The sequence below is a fragment of the Genypterus blacodes genome, unplaced genomic scaffold, assembly GCF_046128005.1.
Source record: "Genypterus blacodes isolate CSIRO-AG114 ecotype Tasmania unplaced genomic scaffold, CSIRO-AGI_Gbla_v1 ptg000003l_1, whole genome shotgun sequence".
Taxonomy (NCBI): Eukaryota; Metazoa; Chordata; class Actinopteri; order Ophidiiformes; family Ophidiidae; genus Genypterus; species Genypterus blacodes.
In genome coordinates, this window is record NW_027466817.1 from 2,524,533 (window position 1) to 2,544,632 (window position 20,100).

At 45.1% G+C, this 20,100-nt stretch overlaps 1 protein-coding gene across 2 annotated transcripts; it reads right to left on the reverse strand.

Annotated features, from left to right (window-relative positions):
* Positions 1 to 2,222: 2,222 nt before the first annotated feature.
* git1 (G protein-coupled receptor kinase interacting ArfGAP 1) lies at positions 2,223 to 19,971 on the reverse strand. Of its 2 annotated transcripts, XM_076144355.1 has the most exons (21): positions 19,547 to 19,971; positions 15,060 to 15,193; positions 14,366 to 14,478; positions 13,699 to 13,804; positions 13,113 to 13,199; positions 12,849 to 12,979; positions 12,667 to 12,761; positions 12,506 to 12,548; positions 11,717 to 11,743; positions 10,875 to 10,923; positions 10,487 to 10,559; positions 9,755 to 9,852; positions 8,530 to 8,641; positions 8,159 to 8,283; positions 6,807 to 6,959; positions 5,426 to 5,764; positions 3,500 to 3,571; positions 3,313 to 3,389; positions 3,034 to 3,204; positions 2,878 to 2,941; positions 2,223 to 2,718 (listed from the first exon to the last, which is right to left on the reverse strand). In XM_076144355.1, exons 1-21 carry the CDS (start codon positions 19,596 to 19,598, stop codon positions 2,503 to 2,505), a joined length of 2,337 nt encoding a protein of 778 aa, XP_076000470.1. In that variant the 5' UTR covers positions 19,599 to 19,971; the 3' UTR covers positions 2,223 to 2,502. The 2 variants fall into 2 exon arrangements, with proteins under 2 accessions (XP_076000470.1, XP_076000477.1); XM_076144362.1 differs by lacking the exon at positions 11,717 to 11,743 and having other exon boundaries at positions 19,547 to 19,970.
* Positions 19,972 to 20,100: the final 129 nt, after the last annotated feature.

Genomic DNA, 20,100 nt, shown 5'->3' on the forward strand with positions numbered 1-20,100 from the left:
CTTGGGGGCTTAAATTCCAATCGTTTCTTGCCGAAAGCAGTAGAAACACAAAAACCGAGCAGTAACTGTTGTTTGTAGAATGAGGGCAATGTATCACATGAGGTAATTTAATGTGTAGAGGGCCTGCGCAGTGAGGCCGTAATGGGTTGGCTTAGACCTACGCAAGGAACAACCAGCCTTCATAGCCACAAACTCTTTGAGAAACCAGCAGGAGAATTGTCAGAGAAGAGATAAGAGGTGAAACCAAACTAGAAGAGGACGGCCATTCAGGCAGCTACAAAAGACTCATTTACAGCCCATCTGCATCGGCTGTAACAGATGTGACTTAATTTGTTCGGCACAGTACAAGTTTACAACCTACAGTAGGCGAAGTGCGGTATTTTCTTTTTTTGTAAAAACATCTTTGTTCCCAATGTTGTCTCTCATTGGCAGAGTTTAGAGACAGCTAGAAGTAACAACTCCTGTGGCACAGATCAGCAGGCCATGACAGAGAACCGTTTGGAAATGGAATTTGGGGGGAAAACAAGCATACTTGAAGTGGCCTTATTCCATTTCCTAAATATGTCCCAAATGTGTCTTTGAGACATGTACTGTATATCTCCCAGAGCTACTCAAATCATGCAGCTGATACACCAGCCCAGACTACCAAGAGTACATTCCAGGTGGCAAGATCTGGCGGTCTCCACAAGTCTGCTTTAAAGCTTGACTGCAACATACCAGTATGCTGTATGAAGGTAATTTGACTGAACATTTGCAAACATGCATGCAACTACTGGCTGTTCAGCCCCATAATACACCTGTTTTCATCTTTCTAGAAAGGTCGTATTCAGCCACGTGAATGAAAGTAAAAGACGATGTGGTGTGGATCCTTATAAAGTGGTGCACGCACCGTCTTCGCTTGGCACAGCGAAAAATAAATATGGTCTTGATTCTGAGATGATTCCACTGGCTCTGCTAAGTCAAGCAAACCCGAAAGGTCAATCGAACGCACGGAGACGGGAGGATACGCGAGAGACCGTTCTGACCCGGGGGTCCTGTCGCAATGCACCAAGGGGTATTCGGTCTGACAGAAGAAACAGAAACAAAAACAAAAACAAACCCCGCCCCCCTTCTCCTCCTCCTCCTCCTCCTCCTCCTTCTCCTTCTCCCCTTTGGCAACTGTTCAACCCCTTGGCCACAGGACATATCACAACATGACAGGTACCACAAAACAAAACAAAAATCGACTTTTTTATAAAATTAAAAAAACAACAACTCCGCTGTCATCCAGTAAAGGAGTGTTCACGAAAAAGTTGAGGACCGTTTCACAGGATTTCTTTTCTGTAGAAGTATGTGCGTGCATGTTGTAGTGTAAATCCCAGTACGAGGTCGAGCGTGGACTCCTACCTGTCTCCCTATTCTACGTCATGAGAATTGTATGAGACAATGAAACAAAAACAACAAAGACAGATAAAACAAAATGACAGGTAAAATATCAATAATACAAATCAATAGACATGAGAAACAACAATAAATCACAATTATTCCAGTGTAAGTGTTTTGTTTGCTTTTTGTAAGTCAGTCATTTTTGTCCTCAAGAGTTGCAGAGTGGAGAAATCTGCGTTTTTTTGAAAAGACACAAAAAGAAAAAGAAGAGAGGGGGACAAATGAAAACATGCCAGATCATGCTGTGTGCCAACCACTGAGGGCGATGGGTATGGGAGGGGTCAAAAAGGCTGAGCCCCCTGGGGAGATGTCTCAGAAACCTGGGTTGGTGGTGGAATGGGGGGGGGCGGGGTTTAGCCAAGTGGGGTCCCTGCAGAGCCTTTTTCCTCCACCAGAAGCTCATCCAGTCAGGAGCCGCGTGGAAGACAGAGGGGTCTCGTTCTGGTCAGACATGGCTAGAGAGAGAGAGAGAGAGCGTGGCGGAGATGGCCGGAGAGGAGAGATGAGACGGCCCCCCCTCCGATCCTCTCAGGAAGACGTAAGGTGGAGCGGCATCTCCGTCGAACTCTGCCTCTTCCACCACAGTGAGCACTTCCTTCCTCTCTCTGTGGTGAAAGTGAGGAGGGAGAAGGTGAGAATAAATAAAGCGGCGATGTCCTGGGATCCATCTCGTCGTACATCATCACCGTTGCATCGTTACACATTTCTGAATCCAACTAAGTCGATTTGGGTTTGTTTCAGGCTGTAGTTCCCTACATCCTTCCACTCGTCCTTCCCTACGTTTGCTTGACACGGCGCCCTTGTGCAATCTTTCGAGGGGATTTCCTCCGTGGTATTATCCAGGAAACAATTCTGTCTTGCTTTCATCCATCCCTTCCATGCAGCCTTCTCTCTCGGTTAGTTGGCCTCTCCTCCTCCACTCATCACTCTCTCCCTCTCCCCTTCTCTCTCCCTCCCGTGAATAACTGATCATTTTCTCCTGTGTCTTCCTCCCCGAGAAGCCCCTCCCACCTCTCTCAGCCCATCCATGCATTGATCCCGGGTTGTCCCTCTCCCTCTCCCCTCTCCATCCTTGTGTCACTGTTTCTTCTCGCGAGTGGTGATAGTGACCAGTTGCTTGGCAGCCTTGGCAATGTCGTAGGCGCACTGGATGACCTGCTGAGTGAGGAGTTGGTAGTCCACGGCGGGGCCACCAGGCTCTGAAGGCGCGGCCTTGCGGCACTCCACCTGCAACCGCGAGGCGCTGGAAGCCAACAGGCGGAGTGAGCAGTGGACCGCATCCAAAGCAGGGCGCTACGAGGAGGAGGAGGACAATAATGAATACTGTTATAATGACTGAACAGTGAAGATAACTAGACAAGGGTTCATCCAGATTTCACGCCTTTTCCAGGATTTCCATGATCTTATGAACCCAGGTGGAGAAGACAGAAGCAGCTGAAGGGAATGACTTACTTTGGGGAAGAGTGAAGCCATCTCCGTGACGGCAGAGTGGATCTTCTCAGAACACGGTACGAAGCTGACGAGGAGAGGAGAACGTCTCGTTTTTATTTCACCGAATGTTTTCAGCACCTGTTCATGCATCTCCGTTGTGCTTTGCCTCTCGCCTACCTGTCGTGTTTGAACTCCTGAGCAGCCCTGAGCAACTCCTGGATGTTTTTGGTCACCTGCTCAGTTTTCAGTATGACATCCTCTGTACAGGGTAAACTGGGGTCCGGCTCCATTGCATCCACACCGTCTTCAGACTCTCCGCGGCCTTCCTCCTCACTGCTGCGACCCATACTGAAGAGAAACACACAGATCGGCTGTTTTCGAGGGTCACCTACATATGACATCACTGTATCGGTGTACTGCGCAGTGATTAAAACCCTGATGTGAACTGTGTCTGACCTTAGTGAGACGTCGTACGTTTGTGTGTTATCATAGTCGCTGTCCGTGCCACTGCCATGCTTCTCTGCTTTAGGGACCTAAAGGGAGAGACAGGCAGACACCAAATGACATATAAACAAGAATGCAGATTGAAGTGGTCTCACTACGGCTTAGTAATCTGTCCTTTGCATTTAGCATAAGAACTCACCATGTATCTGTTCATTTCTGAAGATGTGGAAAAATGCTGCCTCTCGTACTGTGCTGGTCCCCCCCTCCGCACCTGGGAAGAGAAGAACACATCGATGGAGAGAGAAAGAGACGTGGAGGGACACAGATGGGAGGAGAAAGGAATGCATGGAGACGGAGATGGAAGAGAGAAGAACAGAAAGTGATCAGTAAAGAGGAAGACAAGTGTGTGATGGGGTAGAGAAAAGAGGTTTTTACACACAGCAGGGAAAGAAGACGATCGGCCCCGTGGCAGCAGTGCCAGATACACTCAGAGACCATAATCCCACCAAGACCGCATGCCTCTATAGTTACCTTACATTCTCCACTAAACTAAGCATATCACCGTGTACGTGTGCACATCAGACAATTCAACATTTAAGGATGAAATGGCAAACAATGCAACGACAGACAGAATGCTTACATCCTGAGGATGCACGGCTGCACTGCAGTGAGCAGGGACAGACAGGTGAAGAGTACAGACAGGCAGACGGAAAGAAAACAGACAAAGAGGTAAATCTTTTGTGTAAAGAGATGGTGAATTGGACACCAAATTCTCATCTACGTGTCTCCACAGAAGTTGACGGCAGTGATGAATAGTTGTGTGTTGGTAATCAAGGCTGCACAATTAATCAAATTGAATTCGAAATTGCAATCACTGCATTGCAAAAGGCGGCGATTTAATTGATTAATTGCTGTGCCAGAGAGGAGACAAGGCCTCTATGACTCAGACTTGATCCAGTATCAAATAATATATACACTGCAAAATCTTAGAAATCTACTTAGTCAGTGCAATTATTCAACCATGATCAAGATCGCCTGAAATGGTGGAAGTGCCACAGGACACATTGCTCCAGGATGTGCACTTAAGCACAGAAATACTTGCGCATACCAGCAAGCAGCTCTTCATCAAGACAAAGTTTAGTAAAGGAGACGATGTTGTGACAACGCACTGCTCCGGTCTCAAACCAGAGATGGTAGACGTGCTGGATTTACTGTTTTTTTTTCTGTAGCTGCAGACACCAAACTGTTGTCAGGTGAAACAAAGAGCTGTAGAAAAATACATTGTTCATAAATCAAAAGTCTTCTTCTATTGTTGTTGTTTTTCCCCCACATCTTGTTGTTATTGGATTTCCTTTTGATGTGCTGTGATTTTGAAACACCACATCAAATACAAAAGAGGTTTATGCAATTTCAGCTTCGAACAAAGTGGTCTCACAATATTCTGTTCACCATGTTGTTGATCAAATGTGTAGGTAGATCCATGCACCTGTATTAGTGAACATGTGGATCTGGGTGAAACTGAGTCTCTTGGGAAATGAATAGCAGTCACCACAACTTATATGTTGCTTAATTCTATAGTTGTGTGATAAATCTGCCACTTTGCCAGGTAAGAAGCCATTGGTTGGAGATACATTTCCATCCCAGCTGGCTATAAGCGACGGCTTTCCCTTTGCCGTTGTGCACGCAACTGCTGCATCTCCAAGCTTAAGCAGCTGTCCAGCAGCAGGAGAGGGCGGCAGAGCTAAAGTGGAAGTCAAAGGAGCTGAAAGGTTCAAGGTCAAAGGGTGCAGAACAGAGGAATCGCCAGGCAACAGAACAGACAAGACAATACCTATATTCCATCTTTCTCCTTCATGTCAAACTCATGCACATCCCCTTTCGTCATTTCGTCAAACAGCAAAAATGAAGGTCTAAGTAATGTTGGACACACCAGTTGTCACCATTTAACGGGGATCATGCAGGACCGGACATGTCAAAGAGAAGGATCGGGATCCGAGATGCAGGGAGAGAGAGTCAGGATGGGGAGGTGGATTGGACCATCACCCATCAATCAGGCCAAAGAGAGCCAATTAGGGCCACCAAAAAGAAGGGAAGAAGTGGAAGGGGACAGGGGGTTCTAACTTACGCTGGGTGTGTTGAGGGGCTGCAGGCGGGCTGCCAGGGAGTCCAGGGCTGGGGGACCAGGGGCCGCCCCTGGCTCGTACATTGAGAAGGCCTGGCGGTCCCTCCGATGGGGATGGGAGTGTGGGGCAACTGAGGAGGGCACTGACAGCCCGGGGGGATCCACTCCTGGCCCAAACCCACCCAGACCACTTCCTCCTATCCCTCCTCGCATACCGCCCCCTGGCCAATGGCCTCCTCCACCAACTCCTCCTCCGCCAGGCCCCCCGACCCCGTGGCCAGCTGTTCCCCCAGCCTGCTGGCACACCCGCAGCGCACTGTTCTCTGTCTGCATCCGTGTGATCTACAGGAGAGGAGGAAGGGGGTGGGAAGACATGAGAGGATGGAGGGAAGGGTGGAGGGGAGGCATTGGGGAAGTTGAAGGGAAGAGGAGGGAGGTGTCAAACCAAATGGTCAAAAACAAGCAACCACAATCACAGGTACAGTAAGAGGCTTATATGGGGCTTCACATATTAAGTATTAGGGAGGGAGGGAGTGTGAAGAGACATTTCAGTAGGATAGATGGTTGTTGAGGTAAGGGCTTGGACAAAGGGTGGAGGGCTACATACCTGTACATAGCTTTATATTCAAGGGTCAATGAAAGGAATTATGGGATGGCTCTCCTACACTCTAACTTGACCGCAACCATTATTCATCAGTGGGTATGGATTCCATGCAGTGTGTGTGCACATGCGCGTTTGAACAAGTGCGTTCGGTTCAACTCTTTGCTCTATCCTTCGCCGAATGAAAACATGATGAGCACATAAACCATGGGCCACGGACTGTAACTCACCAAAACAATGGACTTACATTGGTGACAGACAGGAAAACAAATGAAAGCAACACGGTACAAAAGATTGTCACAACAGAGTACGAGTGACTAACAATGACAACTCAACCCAAATACGAACCAACATTTGGAGCTCTCTATGAGAATGACAACTACTTTAGGGCCTCGAATGAATAACAATGAGAAGCTGTCAGCACGTACATCATCCCATAACACAAATAAAGGAAAATCACACCCTGTCAAGAAAAATACTTGCAGCTTGCAAAGATGTTTAAATATGAATTGGAGCCTCCATCATCCTGCCCTCCTTCTGTCTGATTCTCATTCTGTCACATTTTGCCGTGTGTATTCTTGTTCTGTGTATTCTTCTGTGCCCTCGATTGTCTGAGTCCTTGTATCCCATTATCAAATGATGATTAAATATTCCAAGTTCTACATTTAGCTGTGTGTTTATCACTCAAATTTCAAACTATAGTGGGATCCTGCAATTGCTGACCCACATCTACCCGACTCTTCCCTTTCCCGTTCGTTTTTGTACCCTCGCCACTCTTCCTACCTCCTTCTGGAGCCGCCTGAGCTCCTCGCTTAGGTTGTTGTTGACCTTCATCAGCTGCTGAACCTTGGCTTCTGAGGAGGCCAGGGCCTTTTTCACCTCCAGGTACTCCTGCAGGGTGATGGGACCATCTGACAAGTCAGAAGAGTCCATACTCTGGATTGACCGAAGGGGAAATTCAATCAGGTATACAGAAACGCAGACGGTCAATTCAGAAAAACAACTTTCTTCACCTTTAATGATTTAGTGTTTAATGAATTAGTGAACGTTTTGTAGGATTCAACGTGACAAAAATCAGTTCTTAAGGGTTTGCCAGAAATGATCCCCAATATTTAAAGAACTATTAACTACTTCTTACTAGTTTAAAAAGAGGGTCACTGTTAAGTTTGAAATAGTTTGAATAAAAATGAGGAGGAAAAGAATCTGGGTCAAAACAGAGCTGAGAGTAAGTGAGAGGAGGAAGGGGGCTGTCCTGTAGCCTCCAGTGGTCCAGCTGATCACATTCAGAGACAGTGGACCCTCAGTTCTCAGTCTTCATACCACATCCACCCCCACTTCCTGTGACACTGAGCATGTTTAAATACTTCTACGACACTCCCCAAAAACTGATCCCATTAAAGGTCTCTACTTTTGCTCTTTATCCATCCTTTTAGCTCATTTTTATATGTGCTGTACATTACAAACTATTGTCTTGCTCTTTGAAAGTGTAATTTATATGCTATTTGTCAATTTCAAACTCTCTTCTAATAATACTAAAACTTAACACCAATTGAATAACATGCTACTTGATACCACTTTGTTCTTGGAATGGAACCTAGACTGCAGACTTGTCGATGCTTTGCCCATTGTGCCAAACCAATCCACAGAGGAGACTCCCCATCCACGTCCACTTCCTCTTACTATCACATTCTATCAATTTGTCCTCTGTTTCTTCGTCTCCTCCCTCTTCCCACTAATATCACTCCCTTGCTCTCTCTGTATGAACAATGCCTCTCTGACTGGGACCCTTATTAGCTGATGATGTCACTCGGGAGCTATGTAGCAACCCTGACTGTGGCCACTCCCCACAAAGCACGCTGAGACAGGCCATCAGAAGAGAGGGAGACGGAAAGCTTCGCAAGCTGCGGCTACTGTTTTCATTGGCTGAATAAATGGAATCGCTGCATGTGCAAAACCTCAGTGTTTGTCTTGTGTGATTAAATGTTTGAAATTACTAGAGTTTAGACATGTTGAGAGGTTACTTTGGCAAAGGCTGTGCACTGCATGAAGGCTAGGGGATTGGTTTGGTGCTATTTCTGAACATGTAGAAAGATGTGCATTATTCCAAGTTTGCATTTTGTGTCCGAATACTATACCTTTGCACGGTTGCTGCGTTGTGTGTTGCTATTGTTCTGGGTGGTCAGCTCGCTGTCTGTGTCTTCATCAGAGGCTACGCTGTCATAGTCATGCTGGTCATCGTCAATGCCCAAGTCCAATGTGTCTGACAAGAGAGAAACAAATGTGCTCATTTATTACATTTTGCTCCCTTTATACACATGTCTGTCCTTTCATATTTTCTATGATTAATTCTTGGATGGACAAATTGTAAGCCATAACAACTTAAGCATTCAGAAAAATGTATTCCATGTTTCTTTTTCCCCTTAAAAACCTTTCACACATCCCTCCAGCCTGCAGTCCTTTTAGAACACGTATCTAATCCATCCCTCCTTCACTTCCAGTGTCTCACCAGTCGGGCTGCTGAGACTTTTCCCCTGCTGTCGTCTTTTGGCATCACTCAAAATGTCTATGATGAGCGTGGCAAACTCCCGAGCGTTGAAACGGGCCAGTTTCTGTCGACCCTGGGAGAGGGAAAGTAAAGACGTGAGCAATGTAGAGAGGTTTAAAGAGAAAACCAACCAAAGAGACCAGGAATTAAAACGAAGATGAACATCTGTTACAAAAAGTGCTGTCACGAGTGGTTCGCTGTTGGTGTCGCACTGCTGTGGTCAAAGACCTTGTGCTGTGGAAAAATGCAGTCATACGGAACACTCACAATGCGCACACGCACGCACACGCACGCACGCACGCACGCACGCACGCACGCACGCACGCACGCACGCACGCACGCACGCACGCACGCACGCACACACACACACACACACACACACACACACACACACACACACACACACACACACACACACACACACACACACACACACACACACACACACACACACACACACACACACACACACACACACACACACACTTGCAGAAAGGAACATATAATCCATGCAATTACACACACTTGCGTATGTTATACACATAAGAGAACAAAACCTTTTTCATCCAAGTGCTACACTGATGAATTCCCATCAGGGCACAAGGGTGCTACAAAAAAGCACCCTCCTTTGTTTCCAGGAGAAAAAAAACATTGTCAAAAGTTCCACTGCAAGTATGTGTTGCCCATGTTCTCCCTGTTTGCCGTCATAAATAGACGGCGGCTCCTGACCACAGGGAACTGTCCAATCAGGGCAGCGTAAACGTGGCCATGTGTGTTAAAGTCAATGTTTACACCAACGAGTCACACAGATGAGGAGAAACTATTTCTCTGCCATAGAGATAGAGGGAAGAGAGTCAGTGAGTGAGAGTGTGTGAGAGTGTGTGAGAGCGAGAGAGCGAGAGAGCGAGAGAGCGAGAGAGAGAGAGAGAGAGAGAGAGAGAGAGAGAGAAGCAGATGGATGTCATTTTTCTCCCTCTCTCACAGCTGCAGAACATCTCTTGTCAATTTCACACTCTTTCTTGGATTCCTACGGGCATTCACATAAGACGGGGAATGTATCAGACAGCTTTATGTTTCTTATTTGCACTGAGGTTATTTATATTGCTCCCTTTTTTGTATCAGCCTGCGTTCTGATTAGATGTGTGCCACGTGTGTGTGTGTGTGTTAGTGTTGCCTGCGTGTTTACCTGGTTGCGTGTGGCTGAGTATTCGGGATTGACAGGCAAGAAGGGCACTGCGCTGCGTTCCGTTACCAGAGTGCTGTGGTTCTGAGTCGTCAGCCACACTGGAGACACATTTCAACCAAAGAATAAGTTAGTTAGTGTGCATGTGCGTGTGTGTGTGTGTGTGTGTGTGTGTGTGTGTGTGTGTGTGTTTACGGCACAAAAATAAACCCCCAGTCGAGCCCTCCTCACATAAAGTTAAAAACTGCATCATAGATATCAAAAGCAAATCCCAGTTAATGCATCCATTGCTGTATCCTTTGTGAGTGTGTGAGTGTGTGTGTGTATCCATGTCCGTATCCTTACCTGCAGTAGTTTCAGACCACTACTGCTACTGACGGAAAGGGAAAGAACCAAATGCAAAAAGAGGAGAGAGAGCGAGAAAAAGCCAAAGAGGAGGAGGAGGAGAGACGCAAGAATTCCAGAGGCACTTCCTCACTTTCCTCCTCCCTCACTCACCCCATTTGGCTTCGTCCTCCACATTCATTTTCCTTTTCTCCTCACTCTCTCCACTTCTCTCTCAAAGTTCAACGTGACGATTTTAGTCCTAATATACAGCATGCAGAGTTTGGCTGAGCTCTGACCAGTGTGCGTCTCTTGTGTTTACTTCCTCATGCCAAGAGAGAGCTTCGGCGTTGGACCAAGGCAAAACACAACGCAAGAGCGTCAAGACGGGGACGGCAATATGAGGGTTACCTGCATCGTTCTCTCTGCGATCCACCTCGTCATAGACATCCATGGCTAGCTCCTCAAACAGACGATTATTCAGCTGTTACGCAAATAAACAAGAGACAAAGAGAACACATGCAGGTAAATCAACATATCTATACCATCGTTAACCTATTCATACTTTAAGAAAACACTGTATAAAGTGTAAATGAAAGACCTCACAAGTAACATCTAGTCATTGTGTCTCCGTTTTTGGAACTACTTGCATCCTGATCATTTATTTCCACCGCAAAAAAAAAAGAAATCCAAGCTCCCTTAAGAATGAATTTGTTTGTAGCCTGACAGTTGGCTAACAGTTAATATTCTATTATGGACTATAATGATTTGCTCATCCCTTCAGGACGAGCCTACTCACCGCTTGAAGCTTCTTCTTAGCAGCCTTGGCCAGTTCCGAGAGGTCCAGACTATAAAACACAGATAACAACCGTTAAGACACCAGACATACAGCGGAATACAGGGAAACATAAGCTGTGGGGTTGGGAGGGTTGGTGTAGCAATGGGAGAAGGGGGGAGACGGCAACATGGGGTGTTTGGATTAAGAGACCTGACCAAAGAGAGGGAGAGGGAGGGGGAAGCAGGAAAGTATGTAACCATGTCAGGGTGATGCACTACATAGGCCTTCTTTAGGTTTAATGTCCATTTAGGAACATAACTTTAATCAAACTCACCTTTAGGGATCAAATCTGTTTCTATACACAGCCTTCTCTTTTGTGGCAAACCATTTGGATCCCCAATACCTGACTCACTGTCTTCTAAGAGTATTTCATGTTGTTCTCTTGTTGTAACAATAACAAATATCTTGAACTTAACGTCCGGCGTCAGCACAACATGTGAACGCTTCTTTTTGGACACAATTCATTTTGCGAAAGCTATTCACGGATTGATGACAGTGTGAAAATGAAACACGTTCCCTGTTACACAACTTTATTTCTAAGCCATGGCTAACACCCAAGCTCTGCAACACTTTGTTTCAGTGAGAAGAACATTGCCTAGCAGCCTCTAGGGATGTCATCCCCCCCCCCCCCCCCCCCCCCGAGTAGCTTTGTTTTCAAAAGATAATAAGATAGGGGCCCAATGTGCTTCCCATTCTCAAACCAGGGAAATATCCAAAGTGAGAATTAAAATGAAAGAGGAGTGGGAATTAAAACGAAGGAGGAAATTCTGGAAAAAAGGGGGGAAAAAGGAAAGTAAAGGTACCTCTGTGTTGGGCACTTAGGACGAGCTCTGGCTCCACCAAGCGCAGCGAAATGGAGAAAACAGAAAATGAGTGAGAGAAAGGTTGAAACAGAGAGAAAGAGAGGCCACATCAAAACAGCTTTCCAATGTTATTACCAAAGAAGCACCATTCACCAGAACAGAACAGAGTGCCAGTGAAGCGCGTTGGCGACGTGAGGGAGTAAGATTCATCTTTAGTCGCAACAACAATTCCTTCTTTTTCCATTTCAATGAGCTGTGTACAGTTACATATATGCTTTTTGAGAATACTTCAATTTGGCTGAGGTCTTTAACACCCTGCTTGCTTCAAGAATAGGAAAGAAGCTGAGCAAAGCAATACTGAACTTGATTTATCATTGGCTGGCTGCACCTTCAGACCTCTCAAATCAACACAACAACTCAAGCTTAGGAATCTAAATCAGGGTGATTACCTGTAATAGCTTAGATCAGCATTTATAATAAACAGTCAGATTTGTATGAGAAGTCAAAGACCATCTCCGTTTTTGGGGGTAGGGTGACTGTATACTGTGGCGCCACCCACTGGCCTAAACACTGTACTGCACCAATTAATCGAGAACGAGGAGAAGACGTGATTTAGAGAGGCAGTCAAAAGAATTATGGCGAGTGAGGCAGCTGCAAAGAAGTTCAAGTATACCAGCACATACTTGACATTGAACAAAGATCCTCCATGCAGTCAAATCACCTCACGCATGCAACAACTGAGCATCCAAAACCTGTTTAGCACCAAAACAATCATGTAGTGGTCCGTACCTGTCTGCCATCTGGGGAATAATATAGTGGCCGTTCTTGTGATCTGAGTAGAACAGAGCAGAGTAGAGCAGATGACGATTTCAACCTTTGCAATTCTGTACACAGTCCCGTCAAACAAATACAATGTCAGATACAGGTGACCTGCTGCTGCGGCGGGTTACCTGGGCGCCGGCCACACAGGTAGAAGGCAAGTCTGTCCGTCAGCTCATACTGACACTCCACCAGTCGCTCTGCCAGCTCTATGTGACCTGCTTGCCTGGAATACACACACAGATTGCAATCTGAGATTTGATTTATGTAAATGCGGTGTATTGTGAACGATGTGTTTTCTGTTGTGTCATACCTGGCGTAGTCCATAGGTGTGCGTCCGTTGATGTCGGGCGCTCCGGGGTCTGCGCCGTATACCACAAGCAACTCTGCTTGCAGGATCTGACCTGCCTTGGCTGCCACATGGAGGGGGGTCGTGCCTTTCTCCTTAAAGGGTCACACACACACACACACATACAGAGTCAGGACGAGAAGCCAATCAGGAGAAGCGGTGGTGAAAAGAGTGTGGATAATTGCAAGATGGAGTGCGTGGTGGAGAGGTGGTTTTGTTCATTCTGACCGGGTGGAAGAAGTTGGCCTGAGCACCGAGGGACAGGAGTCGAAGACACGTCTCTAAACTCCCCGTCCTCACACTCGAGTGCAGTTGCTGGACAAGGGTAAAGGTAAGGCCAGAGAGGGAAAGGAAATGAGAGAGAGAAATTGAGAGACAGGAGTGGACAGATTTAACACCAGGGAGACAAAAACAGAGCCCCTTCATTAGCACAATGGAGCTTCACAGCTTTAGAGATCATGATTACACCCCACTGTGTCATTCAGATCACTTCCTGCCAGAGGTCTTATCAGCACAAACTTGTGTCTTTGTATATACATCTACACACACACACACACACACACACACACACACACACACACACACACACACACACACACACACACACACACACACACACACACACACACACACACACACACACACACACACACACACACACACACACACACACACACACACACACACACACACACGGGTATGAATATTTATGATTCGGGGACTCTCACTCGCAAACCTGTCGAATGAAATAGCGTCTCTATAGGCCAATTATGCTATACTGAGTTTTGGCCGGTGTAAAACGGTGAGCCCTCACCTTACTGAGATCCTTGGTAGTGACGCCATCATCATCGCGGCAGGGCAGCTTATGCACAAAGGCCAGCATCTGGTATTTGGCTCTGATAAACTCTGACTTGGTAGGGCTGGAAAGAGAACGTGAGACAGTGACGAGTTAGGTGTGTAACTCTCGGACTGGCGGGATGTGAGGGGTCGAAATAGTTCTTACGTGATTCTGCCGAGTTCTATCACGTGAGAACAACTTATCAAAACACAATTGTATCCGTTTTAACTGGTGGTGGAGATAACTGGTCTGGAGAATGCACCAGAAATTATGGGTCACCACTGGTTTCCTGCTTCTTCCACAAATACACACGCAGACTCTGCAAAATGTGCTCCCACATTCAAGTAAGAAAAACAAATCAGATGAGCAGGAGGATTTTCCGCTGGTCATTTTTCAACCCAAACAATCTACATTATGTATCTGTTACATAAATAATAAATCCTATGAGAGCAAGATTTATTAGGAAAAAAAAGATCACCCATTATTATGTAAAAACTGCGACATTAAGGTGACATAAAGGAACAAGCAGAGGTAAAGTTTCTGCTCTACTCAAAATCTCCGGGCTGAAATGTTGCGCAATTTTAAAAAAGTCAAATGAAAAAAAGAGTTGTGTGTATTTTCAGCCCGGGGGGAGTAAACTTACTGGACTTTGTCCTGGGGGTTGGGTTTCCTACGGCCGCTCTGCACCTGAGCCGGGTCCAGGAGACTGTGTTCCCATATGGAGTTGGCCCCATTGCTGGCCAGGGTCTGAACCATCTGAAACACACACACACAGCAGTGACTCAGCAATGGTTGGATGGTTTTTAGAATATTTGATAAACAAAAGTATTTTTGGCGCTGGAACCCAAATTGGTTGTGGTAGACAATGACACTTTGATGTATTACTCACTGATTACAGTGGAAATTGTGTGTTTCTATGTTCAGGATGAATCTCTGTGCACCGTTATTCTGCAACATGTGCATGCGGAAAAAGCAAATGCTGACAAATCTCTCCAGTCACAGAACACTTAGCCGGGAGACTCAGACTGAGATAAACAGTGCTTAAGACACACAGATATTGAAACAGGGTGGTACGAGCACACACAGATGCAGACAGACAGATGATGCACAAGAATACAAATTAAGGGAAAGAGACAATAAGAACTGACGGAGAAACAGACAAACTAATGAAAAAGATGTTGACGGGGGTAGATTTGTGGGAATGCAAATGTGGCCTCAGTGTTGTTAGATTCTTCAGATATTTAGAGTTTATTTCCCAGTGTCCAACACAATGTCCCTGACCCAGCACTTCGCTGGCCCCATCTCTTTCCCCATCACCCCTAGCTTCTCAGCCTTACCTGTAACAGTGCTGGCGGCCATCCACTGTGCCGCAGGTGTTTGACTATGGAGATGTGGCGGCCTAAGCTGCGGTGGACCGAGCAGCATTCATCACATATCAGGACCCCTCGGTTGATACTGGTCCAGCCTGGGTCTGTCAGACATACAGGAAACACAGGAGAGGTGTTAGGACCTTTGTGATCAGGATGTGTGCAACAGACTGCAGTGCTGTAAAGAATAAGTCAATTTGTCACCACAACTGTCACTGAAGTCAATACTACTACTATTACCACCACTACTACCAATAATAATAATAATAATAAGTATGTCATGAATAATAAGTACAGTGTTATGATAAATGAATACTCCAACTCGGTGTCCTTGATCGTAACCATACAGTTATCAACCCTACAGTAAATGAGTTGTAAAGTATGGGATTTAAATTACAGCAGGAGTGAGTTTATGATGACATGTTCTACCAGAAAGACACATATTCTTCCTACATTCCTACATTCTACGACATTCCGCTCTCACAAACAGCGGTGGGACAGTTTTTTGTCCATCCTAACATTAAAAAGATTGGAACATCCGGTTTTCTATCGACCCCGTACCGCCAACATGTGAATAGAGCATAACTGGACCACGAGGCCCGAGAGGTAGATGCCTTTCAAGCAACAAGCCAACACTTTACTCTCTTTACGCTCTACCCGTTTACAATATTAGTGTGGCAGCACAGCATCGTGTTAAGGTAGATAATTTCTGAACAAAATGTTCCCACTAAGGGCAGGCAATACAGACAAAACGCAAATCCCAATAATTATATAAATAAAACTGGAATAGTTAGTTGACACTGATGTCCCCACTGTGTGAATTAATTTTTATAAATAATTAAGTATTTTGATATCACGGTGACCTTTTGTGTAAAATGTTACTTCATATGACAACCACAATGTCTCCACAACAAACATGTTGGCACAATACGTGATAGACAGCAATATTGAATTATGGCTCAGCCTTATTATCTAAGTGGTTACAGATGGAAGCCGGTATGTGGCAGTATAAATTATGCAAAAATAAAGCTGGATCATGCCCGTGTGATTTCTACTGCGCTGGCGAATGTTTGAATAACCATTATACAGTGTCCCTATTATTGGGATGTTTGGCCTCTGTATAAACTATGTTCTGTAGTTCCCCTTAGAGCTACACACAAGTGGACAAGGCCAAGGTTGCTTTTCAGCGCCCAACAAAGGAGGAGTCTGGTGAACAGCTGAGTTATTCACAGGCACCTAAGGTTTGTGCAGAAAAAAAGGTGAGGGATTCGAGTCAAAGATAGGAATGAGATTTTAGGGTTTTAGGATTAACAATGACAAACATGCTATAGGTGCAATTTTTAGAACAATTTTAATGGGAAAGGTGAAGTCGAAATTATATTTGCTTTAAAACACACACACTCACAAAGTGACCTTGTGCATGGGCAGCTTGGTGTAAGACCAGCTGTCCCTCACTGCCTGCACCAAATGTCAAAACTGTTAATTTTCTACACAAGCATAATACTTTGTCTCTTTCTGATTAATTCTTACAGACAAGTTTGATACAGCATAAAGGGTTCTTATTCTGAAGCAAATGATCCAAAAGTTACCTGGGTAAATACTGCAAGCTTTTCTTCTAAATGTCAATAAATCTAACAACAAATAGGAGTACAGCAACAGAAGGAGGCAGAGCCAATACCAGCCCGCTTACTGAGCCTCACAGACTAGTCATATATTCTGGGTCATGTTTATGCCCTCAGGATTGTGATGTGTTGAGCTGCTTGCCAACTACAAACACAGCCTGCAATCTCAAAATGCAGCATGCATGCATGTGCGCGACACATCTCTATTATGTGCATTAGTCACTCTCAGGCTGGGATAAAACTGGCAGGGCTTAGGGGATTAATGGACCCATAATAGTCTATCATCAAATAAAGCATCATGCCGTAGGTCTTTCTGCCCACACAAAAAGTAGCAAATGCAAAATGGCTTTGATAAGAGCGATAGCTTAGTTTAGAACTGTAGCCTTTAAAGGCTGGATTGGAGCAATCTAATTCCTTAATCTGTATAATAAATATAAAAAAAAACCACAGGCTATGCTATCTGCTTGGCTCGTTGGATCAATATCATGCTACAACATTGGGCTATTAGACCTTGATAGACAGGTACAATTGGCAGTTGCATGTTAAACAAATCTAATCAAGCCTATCATTGCAGGGCCTAGCCCAATACATCCGCAGATCATTGACCTTTGTTTTTACAACTGTCACTAACATGGAAACATGTCTTGCAATTAATACAAAAAAAATGAACAATAGCATTTAAGGTGCTAAACTCCTGTTGAAGTAAATACTTCACTTCACTTGACGTTACACACCTTTTCCTTACTCCACACCATTTGTTCACAGTAAAAAGTTCACACTAGGATGTTGTATCACAAGTTATTTTATATTTCGCAAAGGAGGAGCCTCCACTTACTAAAATGAGGCTCTAATCTAATATCTTTAAACTATTTATTCAGTTGTTCTTTTTTCTTTTGGTTTGGAGCAAAACCCGATCACAGCATCAGTCAACAGCAAGGGAGACACACAACAATGTGACTCTACAGCCTAAAACACAAATTAGGGGCTGGATACCCTCGTCGAAATACACTAAACACAAGCATAAGAGCCTCGTTGACACATTCGACAACATCTGTGCTTAATAAAGTGTTTACCACCAAGTCAAGATGATTAATTGTTGTCATTAACTGAGCAGATTGATTAAAGTCTCTGGAGGATTGGCTGAGCCTGAGTGTATCAGTCGTACTTTGTGGCTACGCCATAGAGTGTTCCCTAGTATGACACCAAGCTGGGTAACAGGGAGGTGGCCTATCACTATTGGCTCGGCCATCATCTTGCAGAACACACAATGCTTATGTTTTCATGAGTGTGTGTGGGTGTCATCTTGAGGAGAGGCTGACTGCATACAGCAGACTGGAGGAATAATAAAGGCGACACTGCCATGATGAGGTCCACTACTTCAAAAAGACACAATTTATAGGAACAACCACAGAAACAAGCGACTATCACAACAACAACAAAAAGACCTTTCTAAATGTTTCCTTAATCAGATTCTAAAGTGAAGAGGGTGATGAGACGTAAAGGGGGAAACTGACAAAAGCTGAAGCAGGCAGGTGAAAGTGCTGCTGTTGCAGAGAGAATAGGTTCAGATCGTAAATCAGTAGTACAGTGTAGCGAACAAGGTGTAAACACTGAGCAGGAGGGTGCTAAAGATTATGGACAATCTTGCACTCTCACACAGCGGGAGCAGCTGTGACCCAGCAGTTGTGCTATTGCATGAAAACATACATGAATACAAGCAACACACACGCACAAATGCACCATCATAGTACTCATAAGTACTTAAGCATGAGGGCATGTGAGGCTACATACGATCCTGTACTGGATCTGATCTGCAGTAATCGGTACAAACGAGTTGGACGCCATACAAATCAATTATATTCTGTTTCTCATAAAACAAAGGTGAATTGTGAATCAAATCGGGAATGATTGTGCTTCATCTTTGTGTGCCCCAGAACATGAACCATGACCCAACAACTAATGAAGATGAGCTTGCAGCCATAGTCCAGAATCCGTATTGAAAATAGACTACTTGGCTGCTAACACTAAAATTACACGTTTAATTCGTCTCCGCTATTTATTACATTTTAATACGTAGAATGTGGAAGAGGTAAAGTACACTTCGGCGGAGGAATAACTCAAATTTAAACAAACGCCACCCGGTTAGTTACCAAACCCCAAATGTTCTACAATCATAGTAGTTGACACGTTAGCTCAATCAGCATAGCATTTCCAGACTAGCCAAAGTTAGCTTGCTAACGTCGTAACACAGCCAACGTTAGCCGGTTAAACATAGCTGGAAATGTACATGCAAGTGTTCACAATAAGACACAATTGGGAAGAATACCCCGTGATTTATATGTTAGTCTTTACGGGCACGGCATTATTATGTCGGGCATTGAATATTAGCCAGTGAGCCTTAAAAGTCAATACCGCTAATTCGTTAGCCTGGCTAAGCTAACGGGTTAAGAAGTCTGTCCCGGTCATGAAAATCAAAACAAACGTTTCTCCGAATGGGAAGGCGACATAAATCTGACACTAATGCACCAAACTAACCGGTCGCGCTCACACGCGAATTCGGTCAAATTAATAAACATATTAAAATTCTCGTTGGTGAGGCAAAGTAACGTTAAGCAGCTATTAGCTAAAGATATTCCCCGTTGTGATAACACGCCTTTTTTCACTGTTTATTTTGGGCCTAAGCGACTGTGGGAAGCCCCGGCCGTTTTCCTGCTCTGCGGACCCGCTGACAGTGACAGAAGCTTCGGCCTTATCGCTCTACCGTATCTCCCTCCCCCCGACGTATTGTTCCAGAATAGTGGTCTGTTTTGATTTATTTTTTTTGATGTCTCTTACCTGGTGCACTGCAGTCGGCGCAGACTTCTGTCCTTTGTAGCTTTCTGGACATGTCGATAGCGGCTGAATTCAAAGAGGTGGATGACGGCGATGATGTGGATGTTCGCCCTTTTCCCCCCCGAACTACCGACCGACGTGTGCCGTCAAACCGATGCGGCCACTGAATCCCCGGAAGCCGGGCGGTGTTGATCGGCTTTCCCGGCCAGCTGACAGTTGTGGTTCGCGTTTGTTCTCACTGTCGTTTCGCCGACATTTACTACCGAAATCCAGATTTCAACCCAATTTATCAGACTACAATGAACGTTAGCGTTATGAAATAGCCCATATCTGTTTTAACTGAATTTATCTACTCGTTGCATTGCCAGCAACTGACCGAGAGACGGCAGCTCTCTACCTGTCAGTTTCCGCACACACACACACACACACATACACACACACACACACACACACACACACACACACCCAACATCCCTGCATGCATTACCTATGGAGGGTGAGGAAGAGGGCGTTAGAGCAAAAACAAGCATGACACTGACTTCATCAACCCACAGGTA